The sequence below is a fragment of the Mesoplodon densirostris genome, chromosome 9 (genome assembly GCF_025265405.1).
Source record: "Mesoplodon densirostris isolate mMesDen1 chromosome 9, mMesDen1 primary haplotype, whole genome shotgun sequence".
NCBI lineage: Eukaryota > Metazoa > Chordata > Mammalia > Artiodactyla > Ziphiidae > Mesoplodon > Mesoplodon densirostris.
In genome coordinates, this window is record NC_082669.1 from 58980167 (window position 1) to 59000029 (window position 19863).

Here is a 19863-nt window from a genome sequence, read left to right on the forward strand (position 1 = left end):
CTAACCCACAGAACCAGGTCCCACCTACAGAGCCCTGCATTCTATGACACAACCGCAGCTCAGGGCCATCTCCTAAGCTTATCTCAAGGTTTACCATGTGCCCAAGGGCCTTGCCTCATACCCAGCCGGTATGAAAAGACAGATCATCAAAAACTTTCATATAACCCTACTTGCTTCTTCCCTTGAGCTTCCCACTGACGACCCAACTGTCAAAGCTGCATCCTCTAATATCCTTAGGAACTTCCTCTTAACCTTGAATCTGGGAAGGCACCATTAGCAAGGTTAGGCTGGTTAATTCCAGTGCACACCACACATGCTAAGGAGCATGCCTGCTGCCCAGGATCATTTTCCTTCTGCTTCTCTCTTGGCCCAGCAACTCTCTGCCCATCTCCTACTCTTTAACATTGAGGCTCTACCATAATCAAATTCACAGCTCAATAGGAACCCATTGCTCCATCTCAGCCAGTGGTTTCCAATCCCATCAGACCAAATACAAGTATTTTACTCCTGGAATAAACCTCACTTGAGAGTGATATATTATCATTTTTATATATTACTGGACTCAAGAGGAAATGCCAGGTAGGCAGAAGGATATGTGAGAATGGAAACAAAGACAGGGTCTTAGCTAAAGAGAGGCACGTGTAGGTCATCATGTTATAGCTGCTATTTAACTCATGAATAAAATCACATGGGAAAGAGTGCTGGTTAGAGAAAAGAAGGCCCCTTCCCTGTCCTAAAACTCCATAATATTTAGAGAAGGAGACAACACAAGAGAGAGAGAAAAGCTACCTACTTGGAAAATCTGGTGTTAGCTAAACAGGAGTGATAGAAACCAAACTGAAGTGGTATGAAAAGGAGAATGAAAGGTGAGAAAGTGAAACAGAAAGTAGACTTCTTGGGAGTTCCCTGGTGGCCTACTGGTTAGAATACCAGGCTTTCACTGCTGTGGCCCAGGTTCAATCCCTGGTCAGGGAAACAAATCAGACCAGTGACAGACTACATTTAGTTTATCAATATCTTAACAATGCTATTGAAGTAAATCTCTGTTATTTATCTTGTTGTGGATCAGCAGAAAAGTAACTGTGGTTCCTTCAATGCAAAAATAAACTGAAGTCTTATTTCAAGATTTGTATTTTTAAAAATGTAGTAGAGGTGAAGCTATTAATACTAAAATTTCTGAAAGTGAACTGAAAAGATCCCACTAATAATAGTTTCTCTTGAAGTAGAGAAACTATGCAGGAAGTAATAAAGCAAAAGATACAGCAATTTCATTCATAAAAATTTTAAATTTATATGTATCAAATAACTGTTAAAAAGACTTTTTAGAAAAATGACAGAATGGAAGAAAATATTACAACATACATGATGCTGATATATAAAGAGCATCTATAAATCAATGAAAAACCAATAGAAAATATATTAAAGAATAGGAACAAAAATCAAGAAAGAAGAAATACTAAAGACTAATAAGGTAGCATAATCCCCTCATTTTTAAGAACTTTCCTTAAAAGTCATGAATATAGAGGAACTCTAGATTAATATGTGCGTGGAGCTCTGCAAACAAAATCAGACATGTAAGATTCCTCAGTTAGTGACAGTCTCACCATCAATGCACAGCAGTTTTTTTCTCCACACCTGAGTATATAGCAGGATAGTTTTATTTTATTTAACATGAATTGCTATGATCTTAAGAGGTACTGATTTTTAAATTTCAGTTTACACATTCCAATTAGAAATATAACCATGTAATTTAGAAACGCAGCATATTCAGAGGTGCATAATAGTTAAACAGCTATGGGCATCATGCAAACACAAAGGCAAAGATAACAAGAGAAAATGCCTACCTTCCCTGATAGCTGTGAAAGGTGTACCTTCTTCTTCTTGCAGCCTGATCACCTTCAGGGCTACCAACTTCCCATTTACCCTGGAGAAACAAAACAAAAGATGAAAAGCAAATCCGTGAAAATATGTTCCCGTTATGGTTCTAATTGTTTTCCTTACAATTTATATTTTATGCATTTTTGCATTGAAAATGTCAGGACTCAATTATGCCACCACAACAAGATTAATTTCAGTAAGGCTGGGAATCCTGTATCATCATCATAAATATTCACACTTTATGGGGCTTCCTTGGTGGTGCAGTGGTTGAGAATCCGCCTGCCGATGCAGGGGACACGGGTTCGTGCCCCGGTCCTGGAAGATCCCACGTGCTGCGGAGCGGCTGGGCCCATGAGCCATGGCCGCTGAGCCTGCGCGTCCGGAGCCTGTGCTCCGCAACGGGAGAGGCCACAGCAGTGACAGGCCTGCGTACCGGAAAAAAAAAAAAGAAAAAAAAATTCACACTTTAAATATTCACGTTTTAAATATTCGCACTTGCATAGTCCAAGATTTAACTGAAGTTTTCTGTGATTCACTCTATGTTCTTTCCAAAACGAAACTAGTGCTTAACAAAAACACCACGTTCGATCAATTATTCACAGATTAATTAAAACTCAAGTCGTCAAATAACACTCTCCCTTTGTTTCTCCAATAGCGCCTCTGTTTCTTTTGCTGAAATGTCTTCATCTTCAGTCTTAAGTTGAAGTCATTCAATCCCCAAGGACGGAAACCTGACACTCACTCTTCTTCCTTCTCGCTTCCCTCTTCTTTCTCTGTCTCTCTGTCTGTCTCTGTCTCTCTCTCAACATCACCCATTCCTCTCTTTTCCACTATTTTTTTTTACTAGAGCCTCCTAAAATTACATTAGTCTGATTGTGCTTTATAATGCAGTATATCATCAAAATAAAAGTTAAGAATATTTTTAGTATTACAAAATTACACAAGACCTATCCAAAGCAGATGTTTCTTCCAGACACATTCTAAATGTGTATCAGCTCTAATTAAAAGTAAGATTACGCTAGGCAGATAACTTTTTATCCAATCTATTCTGTTAATAAAATAAAGACATGATTATCTATATTGGTCTTCTAGTTGACCGCTCTACTTTCTACCTTGACTAGGCTTACCAACATACTTCCTTAATTAAAATAAGTAAAAGAAACACAAAGCATTTAATGAAAAGTAAATCTCCCTGCCACACCCAGTTCCCACCCTCTGAGGTCACCACTTACCTCAGAGAGGTAACTCAGCTTAACATATATACTTAACACACACACACACACACACACAAATGGTAGTATGGCATACAGGATACAGTGTATATTATTTTTATCACTCGATATATTTTGGTGACTTCCTCATAAATTCATAGAAAATTGTCTCTTGCTTTTGAAAGACCACAGGGTGTTCCTCTGTATGAGTGTAGTATGCCTAATTTAACACCAGTCCCCTATTGATAGGCATTTAGCAGGTTCCCAATTTTTGGCCATAAAACAATGATATAATAAATATTCTTGGACATAATTTCACCCATGTAAAAATACATCTGTAAGACAAATTCCTAAAAGTATAATGTGGATGGACCTAGAGTCTGTCATACAGAGTGAAGTAAGTCAGAAAGAGAAAAACAAATACCGTATGCTAACACATATATATGGAATCTAAAAAAAAAAAAAAATGGTCATGAAGAACCTAGGGGCAGGACAGGAATAAAGACGCAGACCTACTAGAGAATGGACTTGAGGACACGAGGAGGGAGAAGGGTAAGCTGGGACGAAGTGAGAGAGTGGCATGGACATATGTACACTACCAAATGTAAAATAGATAGCTAGTGGGAAGCAGCCGCATAGCACAGGGAGATCAGCTCGCTGCTTTGTGACCACCTAGAGGGGTGGGATAGGGATGGTGGGAGGGAGGGAGACACAAGAGGGAAGAGATATGGGGATATATGTATAAGTACAGCTGATTCACTTTGCTATATTTATATAACATTGTTAAGCAATTATATTCCAATAAAGATGTTGGAAAAAAAAAAACCAAAGTAGGGTGTGGACAGCCAAAAAAAAAAAAAAAGTAATATGTATTTCTAAATTCTAACTCCGATGACATTGAGAAATTATCCTACGTACAGGTTGTACCAATTTATACAACCTATAGAAAATAGGAGCTCCTGTTTCCCCTTTACCAGTATATACTATGTTATCAACCATTGATTTTGCCAATCTGATAGGTGAAAAATGGTTTCTTACTGCAATTTAAATTGCAACCAAAAATCTTTAGAGGCTATGGAATCAGCAAAGGAGAGCTCGTGTGGCCCAGAGAATCCAGTGCCTGAGTCTGAAATAAAGAATTTGAATGTCTCTTTTTAAAGAACTGCAACCAATTGGTCTGTTTTCAATCAAAAAAAAAAACAAAAAACAAAAAACTGCCACAGGCACAAAGGTCAAGGCAATCATCACAGCCCCACCATCCTAGTGGCATCCCTCATCAAACGGATTGTTGAAATATATTATTGGTTTCAGTAGTCAAAGGACACCGGTTATAACGCTCCACAATGTGCCTGTGCCGTCTCCTCAAGGCTAGGAGTCATGTTTACTTTCCCTTGTGTCTCTCAGCTGGGAGGACAGGCCTGCCGCTTTCCTGCTCTGCAACTCTCCTCTCCTGAGTACATCACCTTGATTTTCGTCTAATCCTGATTATGCTCTAGGTACCCAGGTGCAAGCAAAAAATTAATATTCACATGGGGTTCAACTGGTGAGTGTGACTTGTGCTGGCCATTTTGCCCTTTATGACTAAGGGAGGCCTCTGGCAGGGCTTGGGGCTGGGATGCAGTCAGTACTCACATCTGCACAGATTTTCTCAGCCCAGCTGAGCTCTTCACTGGCTCCCTGAGGAGGCAGGAACTGATTCCAGGAACTGCTTGGAATTTTGCCTTCATTTATCGATATGCTCTCCTCACCCGTAAAAAATACATACAAACCTCTTCCCACAAAGCTTTTCCCTTTCCCTTGAGATCGCTGGCTTGCATATACCATGAACTGAATTCTGGAATACAGGGAATTTGTGATTTTGGAAGGCTATCTGCTTAAAACACACTCTGAGACCATGAAACTATGAGCCCCCTGCAACACACTGAAAGGAGAAGAGCCTTTAATTGAACCAGCACTCATGCTTTAAATGCAACTAGAGAAGGAACACCTTTAAGCAATCTCATAGGCTAGTGTGCATTATTATTATTTTTTTTTAAACAGAGAACAGGAGTATTTATTTATTTATTTATTTTTAAATTTATTTATTTATTTTGGGCTGTGTTGGGTCTTCTTTTCTGTGCAAGGGCTTTCTCTAGTTGTGGAAAGCGGGGACCACTCCTCATTGTGGTGCGTGGGCCTCTCACTATCACAACCTCTCTTGTTGCGGAGCACAGGCTCCAGATGCGCAGGCTCAGTAGTTGTGACCCACGGGCCCAGTTGCTCCATGGCATGTGGGATCTTCCCAGACCAGGACTCGAACCCATGTCTCCTGCATTAGCAGGCAGATTCTCAACCACTGCGCCACCAGGGAAGCCCCTAGTGTGCATTATTATTGTGGCGAAAAAAAATTTTGAACATATTTACTATGATAAACTGCATAAAAGAATAAGATCCAGGTTAATGGGATCCTGATTCTGAAGCACAACTCTCCATGAGTTAAAACCTCCAACTATCAATTTCTTATAGTTATGATAATCACAGCAGTTAAAGACATTGAGATTTTATGTATTACATCATATGAAACTAAAAAATTCCTTAAAATTTATACTAGATTATTAGCTCCAGGAGCAAAGAAACTCTTTTTCTGTTTTGTTGACTGTTACATGCCCAATGCCTAAAACTGTCTGGCAAAGAGTAGACTCTCAAAATACTTTATTGAATGAATATTAATAATGTTAATATACTGATATTTCTTTCCTCATACCTATAAGTATCTCAAGAATAAAGTATAAAATTATTATTTTCAACAATTTCAAAAATATAAAATTTATAAAAAGATTTCAATTTCTTCTTTCATGTTTATTTGTTTTCTTTTTTCAAATTAAAGGTTCAGTCTCTTTGTTTTTTATGATGCATGAAGATATAGAAAGTTTTCATTTCCTCAAGATTTTAGAATTTATAGAATGCTTTATTAACCTTTTTCACCCAACAGACATGTTTCAAAACCCTCACTATCTTTAATAATCTGAGCCCAGACTAGTAACCAGTATTTCCCTCTTCTCCAACTGCTTCATTGGTTTCCCATTAAGAACCACATTGATTATCAAATAGCCTCTAACCTAAGAGTCATTGTGACTCTCTCTTTTCTTAATTAGTTTTTCTCTACTTCTAATGTTCTACCTTTGGGGCATATTTTTTTAACTTTAGTACCGACTGAAACACTTGAAATTCTAAGTAACGAACTCTAACAAAATGTCATTTTTTTAGAGATATCAAAAGAAGATACCTATTATTCTATGAAAAACAAAATAAACATGGTATCTAATAATTATCTTGTGTGGTTTAAACTATTTTATTAAGTATTCAAAACACATACTTCAAACATTGAAGTTCTTTAGAATAATTACAAAATTCTAATTGAATCAAATTAGAGCTGTTTACAGGAAAACACTGACAATTTCTCTTTAACAAGTTTTATTAATTAAATCAAAGGCTAATGAATAGAAGGTAATCAAGACTTGATTGGCAATGGAAACATTAATTCAGGTAAATAATATAGCAAAAAAAATGCTTTCAGTTGTGTTAATATCACCACAGAACTTTCTATTGGAAATATTGCCAGGTTTGTGTCTAGTTATTCTAAGCAATCTAGGGAGCTGTTTTAATTTCAGAGATTCTTTGCTATTTTCTAATTCTTCCAACCACTGCCTTTCCCGGCGTGTCTTCACTGTGAAGCTCACTTCAGGCCCAAGGACAAGTGACAGTGCTTTAGTCCGCCTGTCACACAGGAACAGCTGTCAACTGCATCAGGAGGAAAAGCCAGGGGAACGTCCGAACACAGAGCTATCCACGCACAGACATGGAGAGGCTGGCTGTCCTGGCAAAGCCACGCTAGAGTGGATCCAGCTTTCAAACCGGTCCTAACCACAGATCCAAATCTCTGCCAACTTCAGAAATTCTGTCCACAAATCTATGTGCCCTAAGTTTGTAAATAATAAAATGATCTTGTGTGGGTTACGCACGATCGAGAAGTTTTGAATAAGGAGCACAGCTTAATCATTTTTTCATGCATTTGTTACTTTAACATTTTGTGAACCCTATAAAGGAAAACTCCCCACTTAGAGTAAACTTGCCCTGCTCAAAAGACGATGCACAAAGAGAATTTCCTTACAGACAGTCCTCAAAGGAAAGCCTAAAGGTTTTCTATCACATTAGTTACCTCAAACTCATAAGATAACTTAGTAAAATAAAACAAAATAACAAATATTATCTAGGTCATCTTTGAAAATAGTGTTCATGTGCTTACACCTAGAAGAAATTATGTGTAGAGGACATAAAGGAAATCAAGGCAATACACCTAAAAGAAATGTAATATACTCTGGTAAATTTCATATATTCTGCCTCTCTCTTCCATTATGATTTTGTCTCAAGAGAAACTGCTATGGAAAATAATACTGAGTGCACGGAGATAAAATGCTTTTGTTTCCTTACTGTATTGGTTTAGAAGCAATAGAAGGAAATGTAGTCACTACTGAGGGAGTGACAATGGCAAGGCAGAGGACGTCAAGGACAATATTTTGAGCTGAACTTATAAATTTTTGGCAAAGTCATTAAAAACATTTTAAAGGTTTTACCATTAGTGCTTCTTTTATTAATTCCCTCTTGAGACACTGTTGGAACGCTGACTATACTGTCTCACATACACACTTCAAAAATTAAAAACAACTAAATATTCATGGCCTTGCTATTTCCACCTAAATTCAATTTATATTCAGGTGTAAATGAGAAATCATCTCAATACTATTTAACCTTTGATATTCTGAAATATTCTAAAAGTGTTATCTACAATACTTTATTCTGGAAAAGTAAATTTAGAATTTCAAGGTAAGTTGTCAGTAATCACACCTCACCCTAATCTTTTTTTTTTTTTTTTTTTTTTCTTTTTTGGTAAACATGTTTATTCTCACTGTTGTGGCCTCTCCCATTGCGGAGCACAGGCTCCGGACATGCAGGCTCAGTGGCCATGCCTCACGGGCCCAGCCACTCCACGGCATGTGGGATCCTCCCAGACCGGGGCACGAACCCGTGTCCCCGGCATCGGCAGGCGGACTCTCAACCACTGCGCCACCAGGGAAGCCCCACCCTAATCTTTATCAAAATAATGCAGAGAGAAGAGGAAAAAGACTAATGCCATTTCTGTTAAATTAATTTCTTTAAAAAAAAATCCAAAGATTTATAAAGAGAATAGTATAATGGCTACTTATTAGGATGTAATTAATAATGCAAAAAGTCTAATGATTTAATGCAGTGAGAAAAGGGGTGTGCTCAACCAACAATTATTATGAGTTTGTACATTTGACAAAATATTGATAATGATGTTTTATTAAATGTAAAAACTCATAATACTTTGAAACATAAAATTAGAGGAACATATATTGTTCATGGGAGAAAATAAAATAATTACATTTCAATAATTTAAAACTTGCATCTTTCCAAAAATAAAATCTGCCAATAAAGGATTTGAGAGTCGTATTACCTTAAAAGTAGAAGTAACCTCAGTGATCATTCAAGCTCCTGAACAGACAAAAAAATCCTGACTGGCTTGATTGTCTTTGTCCTCCCACTCCCTGGAACAAAGTAACTCCTCAAAAGACTTTGGTGGAACTCAACCCCTCTAAAATACCCAAATTACTTAGTCCTTTTTTATGCTGAGCCAAAATTTGCTTCCTGTAACTTCTACTCTCTGATTCCAGTTCTGAGTCCACCAAGACTAAACTAAATGCTCTTCCACAAGACAGCCCTGCCATTAATTAAGTTTTAATATCCTGCCTCCTAGTCAACAAATACTAATTGAGAGACTGTGATTTTGTGCTTGGGATAAAGAATAAACAATCCAGACATGGTCCCTGCACTTAAGTCTCACCAAGGAGACAAACGTAAAACATGTAACTACAAAGACGGCTGACATACACCAAAGGGAGACAGGAGGTGCTCGCTCTTCAAACGGGACAATTTAAGCATCACTAAACTAATACCTGTGATTGAAAGGAATTAAATATGTTTAAATCAATAGGTTTATAATGAGACTTTAAAAGAAACTCATGAGTCACATTTGGAGAGTACTACGGAACCATCTCATTAGTTTAAAAACTGTTAAAGAGAATATGTCAAGCATTTACCTTCCCTTTTCATATACTTTCGCATACACTGTACCTCAGTGTAAACAGATAGTTCATATGTGAAGTTTCTCTGCATAGATGCACTGCATGTAACAAATGAAGAGGGAATGACACAATTTGAATATCACCATTAATGGTTGCTAAAGTCACAAAAAGAAGCTACCAGATATTATGTGCCCCCTGATGGAAGCACTCATCCCCCTCAATGGAATGAATCCAACTGGAATCTGACCACGTCCAAATCTAACTACTTACTTCAAGGAGATAAGGGAACAAGTTAAATAACACCATTGGGATATAATCAGAAAATTCCGAACTACAGGAAACCATAGGGAAATGAACCTGTTTCTTCAACAAATGAATTTCAAGAAAAGGAGGAGGGGAGAACCCATAGATTAAAAGAGAGAGATGAACTAACGGCAATTAATTGCAATGTATGGACCCAATTTTATCTTGATTCCAACAAAGTTTATTTTAACACTGACTATATATTCGATGATAAAGAAATCATTAAATTTTTTACATGTGATAATGGCATTATGGTTAGGTGTTTTAAAAGAGTCCTTATCTGTTAAAGAAAAAAATATAAAATGAAATAATATGATGTTTGGGGTTTGTTTCAAAATAATTGGAAGGAATGAATACAGATGAAACAAGATTAGACACAGGTTGTCAGTGTTGGAAACTGATGGGGGTTTATCAAAACTCCATAAGAAGTTCTTTAAAAATTAAAATACATACCCAATACAAATTGGGATAAATGTGATGAAGGAAAATCACAGCATGGCATAGAAAAGATAAAGAACCTATTTTAATGATACTAATGAACTTATTTACAAAACAGAAGTAGACTCACAGACACAGAAAACAAACTCATGGTTACCAAAGGGGAAGCGGGGGTGGACAGGGATAAATTAGGAGTTTGGGATTAACATATACACACTAGTATGTATAAAATAGATAACCAACAAGGACCTACTGTATAACACAGGGAACTATATTCAATATCTTATAATAACCTATAATGGAAAAGAATCTGAAAAAGAATGTATATAAGTGTGTACAACTGAATATCTTTGCTGTACACCCGAAACATTGTAAGTCAACTATACTTCAATTAAAAAAAAAAAAAGAACCTATTTTAGATTAGACAGGGAAGGAGTCTCTGAAAATGTGACACTTAAGCTGAAACAAGAAATATAGAAGAGTAAGACAAGAACATTCCAGGCAGATGGAACAACCTGTATAAAAGCCCAGGGGCAGAGAACACAATGTGTTAAACAAAGCTATAAGAAAGAAAGAGTAGCTGGAGCTTGTTGGCCGGCAGGGGGTAGGAGAGGGAGACGTGCAGAGAGGGACAGGAGAGCCAGATCATGCAGGTCCTTAAGGGCCACAGAAAGGACTGATTTAAAAAAAATCATCGGGGAATCTTAAGAAAGGGGATAATATGATTAAATTGTGTGTCTGCAGCTCCCTCACTATCGTATAGAGAACAGCCTGAAGGAGCACAATAGTGGGAGCAGGGAGGGCGGTCAGGCAGCTACTACAGTGGTCCAGGGGAAAGATGGTGGTCACAAAGAACCAGGGCATTGGTAAGAGCAACGGAGAAAAGGAAAACAATATTCTGAAGACAGAATCAAGAGACTGTTAGGATAAACTGAATTGGGCATAGGGCAAGTGGTAAAGAATGACTCCAAATGTCCTGACTTTAGTTTCTGTGTGGATGGAGGCACGTGTACTGACTCAAGGGAAACTAAAGAAGAGATTTAGACAGAGAATCAGGAGTCCTATTTGGGAGGATCTTAGTCTAGACATGAAAGTCTAGGCCAGACATAAAAACTTGTGAGTCATTTGGAGGACTTCAAGGGAAGCAATAACTTCAAGAGAGAGCCAATTTGCTGTTAAAGCAGAAGTAAAGAAAACACTCAGAAGAAAGTCGAGTATACGGAAGCATTTGTAAATCAGACAACAGTATTCTAGATCTAGATCTAGACAACATAAAAAGAGCCTGAAGGACATGGGGAACGGACAGAGTAGGAGATATAGTGAGAAATACGGGGGTGAGGTTTGAAAAATAATAAACCATCAGGGCAGTTTATACCATGCCTGTGGTAAACAGTGGTGTGAGGCAGAGGAGATTCCATCCTGACAGCCTCTTGGAAGCAGGTGGAGTAGGGACTGCTGTTTTGGCTGCCCTCTGCGTGCATCAGGCAAGGCCTGGAGCTGGGACCAGCCTCTGTGGCTGCACAGGAAACCAAGGTACAGGTTCTCACCCCTGACTACATTTTAAAATCAACTGGAAAGCTTTAAAACATACCAATGCCTGGCTCCACCCTGATTTAGTTGGTGCGGTGTGGGGTCCTAGCATCCATATTTTTTTAAAACATCCTGGGTGACTGTAAAGTGTAACCAGGGTTGAGAACCAGTGTGTTAAATAAGCCTTCAGGTTCCGACATCACGTGCTCGTTGTCTTTCTTCCTTTGTCTGGTCTCTCCAACACTGACGTCTCCTTTTTCTCGGTAAACGTTCAAAATTTTTCAACTACTTTGAGTGCCCTCACAATCCTAGTTGCAAGCCTTTGGTAAGTCAGGGCTGATTAACCCCTTAGGAAATGTGCTTGCCAAGGTGTACACACTACCAGACGTGGTCTGATAAGTGCTGAGTGGACTGGGAGACTACCCTGCCCCATTCCAGAAACTCGGCTGGTACTCATTTGGCCTCAGCATGTATTCGCCTGTGATCAGCACAAAACACTATTAACTCATGGATCTTGCCAACAATTAAAACCCCTGAGTTTTCCTCATGGGCCCCGCAATCACACCGTCTCTAACTTGCCCTAGGCCTAATAATTCACTTTTTGAACATAATTTCAGGAGTTTGATTTATTCCTAATAAGATTCCCACTTGTCAGCAGCAACCAACTGCTCAAACCTCTCCTGTCTAAATTCTAATCTTGTTTTTGACAAGCACTGGCTGCCCATCCTTCTGTGTGTGCTTATCTGAGGTAGAATAGAAACACGGAACAGGATGAGGTCCACGGCAGTGCTCTTGGACACCACACTCTTGACACATACCCCATCCACCTTTGGGGGACATGGCTTCATTGATTGTCTTCTCTCTCTCTCTCTTTTCCCCCCTCCCTCCTTCCTTTCTTACTTTCAAACTCTCTAATCCAGCCCTTCCTCTCCAGGACCCTCTGTCCCAAACCACTGCACTGAGCTGGAAAATCTGCATCCGGCACACAGTCAGGGCTCCATGGTGAACAAATGAGTCAACCCTTTACCATGTAACAGAGGTACTAGAAACCCTACCACTCTTACCAACCTGTTTCAAATCCACCACCAGAAACAGCATATCACTCAACTGTCTATGGCTCTCTTACCTACCAGAACATAATCAGAACATTTACCCATGTTTGAAAAACAAGCAGATACCCAGCATCTACAGTGTTCCAGTCCACTAGCTTAACAATCTCATTAGAAAGAGGAATTAAGCTTATTTAGGTATGACATAATTTTTTTATGAACTCCTAAATCATTATTTTTCTTCCTATTTTGATTTACTCAGAAATAATCTGAGTGATAATCCGTCCTAAAATTTTCCACTGGAGGAGGGGAAATGAGAAAGGCATGCAGGGAGGAAGCCACACCATTTCCATCTTCTTCTGTGAACATTTGGACATCTCAAGGCTGCTAATGTCTCTCCAATTTTTCATAGTTCCTCAAAGATGACTAACAATGATGGGACAATCACAACTCCCAATTTCTTTAAAATCTGTGAAACAGTCGTCTCAGGTCTTAAATCAGAACTCCTTAGAAAACCATAGTACTGTCAGACTTCCTAAGACATTTGATTTTTTTTTTTTTTTTTTTTTGCGGTACGCGGGCCTCTCACTGCTGCGGCCTCTCCCGCTGCGGAGCACAGGCTCCGGACGCGCAGGCCCAGCAGCCATGGCCCACGGGCCCAGCCGCTCCGCGGCACGCGGGATCCTCCCAGACCGGGGCACGAACCCGTATCCCCTGCATCGGCAGGCGGACCCCCAACCACCGCGCCACCAGGGAAGCCCCGACATTTGATAATTTAATTCACTCCTATGTTTGCTTTGCACTTCAGTGCTTAAAGCAAACTCTCCTTGGTAGCAATGATGTAAGCAAAACAGAAGGTAATTTGCACTTGTTTCTACCCCAACAGCATCTTTTGTGTGTAAACTTCATCCTAAGCTTTTCCTGAGTTACTGATGCTTCCTCTCCTTCCATCACTCAGCTGGATTGTACTGTGGTTATCTGGTCCGATATTTGTTTGCATTTGAGAGACTTTTATCATCCATGTTCGTACATTAACCTTCCAGAGTTTTAGGGCAAGGGGTTGTACACGTCTCGGTATTCTTCTGGAATACCTCCAGTTACAAGGAACCATTCTGGGGAGAGCAAAAAGTCACATGCATACAGCCCTTGAGGAGATTACCAGCCAAAGAAGAAATAAGATAGTATCAAACAACTAAAATGCATGATAAACAAAGGTTAAGTTTCTTTAAAAAAAAAAAAGATAAGCAAAGTTGTCAAAGACAAAGAATGGAAGAATTGTTAACTTATCAAGAAAAGGCAGGAAGCATGGAAAAGATGCCCAGGACACCCACAGATGTAAAGGTGGTTGGTTATACTACCCCTAAAATTACTAGAGAAGAGCCGTATTTATTTGATGAGATGGGAGGGTTTCATAAAAAGTAAGCAGGGGGCTTCCTGGTGGCGCAGTGGTTGAGAGTCCGCCTGCTGATGCAGGGGACACGGGTTCGTGCCCCGGTCCGGGAAGATCCCACATGCCGCGGAGCGGCTGGGCCCGTGAGCCATGGCCGCTGAGCCTGCGCGTCCGGAGCCTGTGCTCCACAACAGGAGAGGCCACAACAGTGAGAGGCCCGCGTACCGCAAAAAAAAAAAAAAAAAAAAAGTAAGTAAAATGTAGTTTATTATGAGAAGTTTTTAGAGATTGATTTTTCACACATAGTGAGATTTGAAGCTTCCTGTATTAATTAGTTCTATAAGTTTTCATCTGTAACATACAACAATTCATATCCCTAAACATACATCTCTATACACTCATATGCACTGAAAACTAGGAATTAAGGGATAGTGTAAAGGTAAAGAAAAAGAAGAAGTAGGAGAGTTTTTTTTGTGTTGTTTTTCTCTAGTCCCGTTTTCAAGCACACTTGTGTGGGGAAACATATTACTGAGGTCTTTGGAAAGGCTGCATTTTATATTTCTAGAGAAATCAAATTTTCTACTTCTGAGGTCAAGTTGCCACTTCAAATAGATTTTTATCTTCAGTAGCTTCTTTTTCCCATAGAAAATGCTTCAAAAAAGCAGGAAAGAAATGGATATACTTCTTGATGATATTATCATTTTTCCCTATCTTGGATTACCTATTATTTTTTGGGTAATTCTTACATGCTCTATCTTATACTACATCCAAAAATAAAAATAATTCACAATTTTCTTTTTTAAAAGTCTAACTACAGCACCACAATCACAGTGAGTCATTACATGAGCTGGGATTAAAGAAAAGAGGATGAAGTCCGATGCTCTCAACCTTACAGCATTTCAAGCTTCCTGGTTCAAAGGTATGTTTAAAGCATGATGTTCCCATTTCTCTAGCAGAGTTGTAAATGTTCCCCTTCCTCTAGTAGAGACATACATATTTAGCATCATAAGAGAGAGGTCAAGCTTCCACTCTCAGGAAAAAAGCATCTCCAAATAAGTTAATTGCGATGCACCAAAAAGCATGTCACTGATTCATCAAGAGACTCTGAAGAGTCCCCAAATACTCACTGCCAAGTAATGTTAACCACAGAGACCTTGCATTTTCCATTCAAACACAGCCTCACAAAATCAAGTGAAGTTTGGAACAGCATGATAAAACAAAGCAGCCCAGGAGAGCCATTAAGGCAGGGGTATTCAGAGTTCAAACCATTCTCAACCCATTCTCCCATTCTAATAAAGATGTACACACACACACAAACATACACACACGCGCACACACACACACACCCCACGCACACCTCCAGTTTATGTTACAAACAGGACAGCAAGCTAGTGTTTTCTTTTTTCATTTGGCTGCAATGGCCCATGAATAATCAACAAAGAAAATTATTATAAATACACAGCAGCTTGGTTAAAGGTCTAGGGGACTTATATCAAGTCAAAAGGATTATAAGCGACTTTAATTTGCTCCAATTAAAATATATTGCTTTCATAATTATAGAAAATATGTCATTGTTAAATACCTTTTAAATGAAACTTTAAGATAATATCAAGCAAAGCCAAATGTATCTAGTTTGATTTGTCTTTTATGACAAAAAGGATTGGAGAAAAATGCTATAGCATCATGAATTACCTAAAAGACTGTACCCCAAAAATAAAAGTGACACACTAAGGTGGACTGCTTTAAAGGCAAGCAGAGTGTCAAACTAAAAAATGATTCGATTAACTATAAAGTTGAAAACAATCGACCTACACATGTTGAAGAGCAGGGTTTATATTAACTCATATATAAGTAAAGAGCTAATTACATAAAGACCTTTATAAAAAATATATATAATTGGTATGATAAGATCTATGCTAGTATTACTTCCAAACCCTAGCAATAGAGCCAGAGTACAAATTAGTCAGTCTAATTTGGAGTAAGATGACTTTATACACAGCCAATAAGTTTAAGATCAAGAGAGTTGTCTTTAATTCAAAACTAGCACTCATGTTAAATAGCCCTATTGTTAAAGCACCTATAGTGTGGCAGGCCTTGGACAAGGACTTTACACTAATTTGATCACTACAGCACCTCTGTGTGGTAGATACTATGGCTATCTCCACTTTATAAAGAATCTGAGGCACAGTTCTAAATCACATAGCTAGAAGCAGTAGGTCCACAGTTTGGTCCTAGGAGATTGGGCTTCACAGCCATACTCATAAATTCTCTGTGGAGTAGCAATAATTAAAGTGTGAACCACAGAAGAAAGGTGTGTGGTTCACACCCTCCTATTTCCCCTTCATTCAAAAGAGGCACTCTGCTTATACCAGACATTTGTGATCAAATTACTTACTCTCAAAGCAATGTCAGTCTTCTTTGTGTTTTCTAATAATGTTTTATAAAACTTAAAATAAATCAATATATTTTAGAATGGCATTAATAAGTCTTACCCTAATTATAAAAGTAATGCATGCTTATGGCAGAATAGTTGGAAAATACAGGAAAAAAAAATTTTTTTTAAAGAAAGTTTTTTTTTTTTTTTTTTTAGTTAGTTAGTTAGTTATTTCTGGCTGCATTGGGTTTTTGTTGCTGTGTACGGGCTCTCCCTAGTTGCAGCGAGCAGGGGCTACTCTTTGTTGTGGTGCACGGGTTTCTCATTGCACTGGCTTCTCTTGCTGTGGTGCACCGGCTCTAGGCGTGCAGGCTTCAGTAGTTGTAGCACACAGGCTCAGTAGCTGTGGCTTGCAGGCTCTAGAGTGCAGGCTCAGTAATTGTGGCTCATGGGCTTAGTTGCTCTGCGGCATGTGGGATCTTCCCAGACCAGGGATCAAACCCATGTCCCCTGCAGTGGTAGGCGGATTCTTAACCACTGTGCCACCAGGGAAGTCCCAGAAAAAATTTTACATCAACAATAATCCCACTATTCAGTGATAAATTCTTCAACATATGTATGTATCTTCTAGACTTTTTTTCCTATGTGTAGATTTTTATAAATGGTATCCTACCATATTTGGTCATCTACTTTTTTGTTATGGTTTAATAATATATCTTTTTACTGGATGGGCTGAAAAAAGAACCCAGGAAGCCTCAAGTTCAAACAAGCTCACACTTTCCTTTTAAGGAAAATGGCCCCAGGACTTCTTTATTTCATAAAATCTCATGACTCTTGTATTTTGATTTATTGGTGAAAGCAACCCTGCTAGCCAAGCAATAGAGGTCTGAATGAGGAGACAGTATATGGGGCTGACAGCCACGCTGGGGCCGGGGAGGGGGTGGCCAGCAGGACCTATGGGGCACAGGTCCTCTGAGTTGGCCTGGCTGGAATTCAGTCTTCTGGGAGTGCTGCAACCCAGTGACAGGAAACCACCACTCAAATCATCTCCAGGATAGACATTCTAGCAGATTTTACTCTATGAACCCAGATATATAACCTTACACTCAGAAAAACTGAAACCCATGATAATCAAACGTGTAGTTGAAGAAAGAACTTCATATGTCCTGACTACAAATCTCTACTCCCAAGGGCCATATGTCAAAGTCCCTTCTCATACTTAAAGGGCCTGATGAGAGCATTCCTAAACATTTTCCCCAATCATTACATAGTTAACGTTTATTAAGCATCTATTAACAGCACTGTAACAGGTGCTGAAGAATAAGTTATATACATAAGATAATATGTTACATACATATGAGGTAAAGGAGATATCAAGCAAGGCAGTAGCTGAATTAGGAAAAAGAAGAAAAAAATATTCTGACATTTGTTAAAACAGTAAGATTTTATTCAAGACTATTGCAACAGTGGAGACAGATATAGGGCTCAACTCTGAATACCACAAGAACAAGTGAGGATTTACAGCCAAGGAGCAGGTTAGGGGATCATTGGTGGATGGAAAATTACTAAGAAGAGACATCACAGGTAAGGAATTCTTGCTAAACTCACCTAACAAGATTCCTGCTGCATATGGGCCAGAGCCATCAGATATCAAGGATGGGGGGATTTTCTCTAAATTGACTTAGCAGGATTCTTGCTAAAACTGGGTTATGCAAGCCTGGCAAGGACAAGGGTGGGGGGTGGGGTGAGGCAAAGTCAGGGCCTAGTCAAGAAGAGGGCTTAGAGGAGTATAACTGAAGTTTATTCAAAGCGAGTATCTTGTCAGAAGCCAGGAAAGTTTCATAATATGAGTGGGACTTGAAGATGGGGTAGGATGTGGACATGCAGAAAGGGGAGGCAAGCTACTTACATAGAGGGATCTATCATAAACAGAGATGCAGAAGGGGTGGGGTGAGGCACATTTAAAGTACAGAGAGTAGAAACTAGGGAAGCAGTAGGACATAAGGAAAGGAAAGTAGACTTGAGAGGGATTTTGATGCCAGGTCCACTACAAAATTGATCCAATAAAGTAATTAGATATTTGATCTTGTTAGACACCAATATTTTCATTACCTGCCTACATTTTTTTTTAAGTAGAGCTTTGAATGAAGCAAAAGCTAATATGTCAACAACGTTCTTTTGAAGCTAAATATACATTTTTATTCCTAACCAACAAAGGTAAATTAACTGAGCTTATAAGTCTACTAACTATACCTCCATGATATAAGCAGATTAAAGCAGACTATAAAATGAATATATTTATAAATATAAATTAAAACACACTAAAAATTAATAAATTTCCAGGATTTACATATTATAGTTACATAAGCGTATATAACTATAAAATATTTGGTGGCAAATCTTTACTGTAATGACAAAGAAAGCTGAATACACAATTTGTTAAATCCAACTATGCTACTTCCAGGGCTTTCCAAGCAATAACATGTGTGTTTATCACATCAAACAGGACATTAGCATCCTTTTTTCTACAGAGCAATTTGTTTTGCTAGGTTTAGGGGTACAAAGTAAGGAAAACTGACAAGGTCTTAAAAGGCTATTCAGTAATGCTAAGGCTCGGCCACCAAATCTAGTTCCAAGAAATCTAATTTCTACTCAGTGAGATGACATAATTTAGCCATTTTGGGGAGAAACCATGTTTCATGGCTTTCGTGGAGTCTGTCTTCAATAATACTACATGCATGAATGAATGAAGTCAACTATCTCAAACAAGGACTAAACAAGTAACAGCTAGAGATAGGACAGATTACATCAGCTCTCCCTGATAGAACAATTTCTGGAACTAAGAAATCCCCAAACTCAGCTTTACTAAATGTCTCTCCTTTGTGTTATCAATCTTCTCAGTCCTTATAGAAAGCCTTCTGAAATGATTTTCATTTAAGATCAAGGTGAGTGTTAGAGGGTAAAGTCCCTGACTTCAGGGGAAACATACACTCAAAAGCAATTAAATATTTGCTGGGTTTTCACCTAAAATGAGGGATGAATTCAACTGCCATGACTTTTCCAACTGAAGCAGATGGGAAATCATCAGTAGTCATCCAATTGAGGAACTCTTCCATAACAGCACCTTATTTACAAATCCTAGCCCAGAACATAAAAAGAGACTTTAGCTAGTGTAACATGTTACCTTAAAGTGAGTTTAAAAAATAGTATGTCTGTAAATTGGGTAAATTAAATACATACACCTAAATCTTTCTGTCAAAGATCTGCAGATATTTGTTCACTTTTAACTGTCTATCATTTTCCTCTTTTCTAAGATTTATATTCTTTTCTTGTTTAAAAAAATAGAATGTAGCTATATAAAAAAATGCAAGTAAAATGGACCCTAGAAAACTAATGTCCTGTGTCCATGGTAGATAAACAACTTGGTCTGGTTATAACATATAGGATTGCCTTTCCTTTTTTCTTTGTTTTTAAATACTCAAATATTAAAGAAAATTTTTTCTTCTTTTTAACCATGATCTTAAAAATCCAGACTGCTAGTGCTTCC

General features: G+C 38.4%; 1 protein-coding gene across 4 annotated transcripts in view; it reads right to left on the reverse strand.

Moving 5' to 3' along the window:
* The window catches only part of CDK14 (cyclin dependent kinase 14), a 614965-nt gene that overhangs the window by 409234 nt on the left and 185868 nt on the right, over positions 1 to 19863 (reverse strand). For all 4 annotated transcript variants that reach the window (XM_060108929.1, XM_060108927.1, XM_060108930.1 and 1 more), the window contains one exon: positions 1845 to 1924. In XM_060108929.1, the coding sequence (XP_059964912.1) occupies positions 1845 to 1924 (80 nt within the window). The remainder of the gene's footprint in view (positions 1 to 1844; positions 1925 to 19863) is intronic.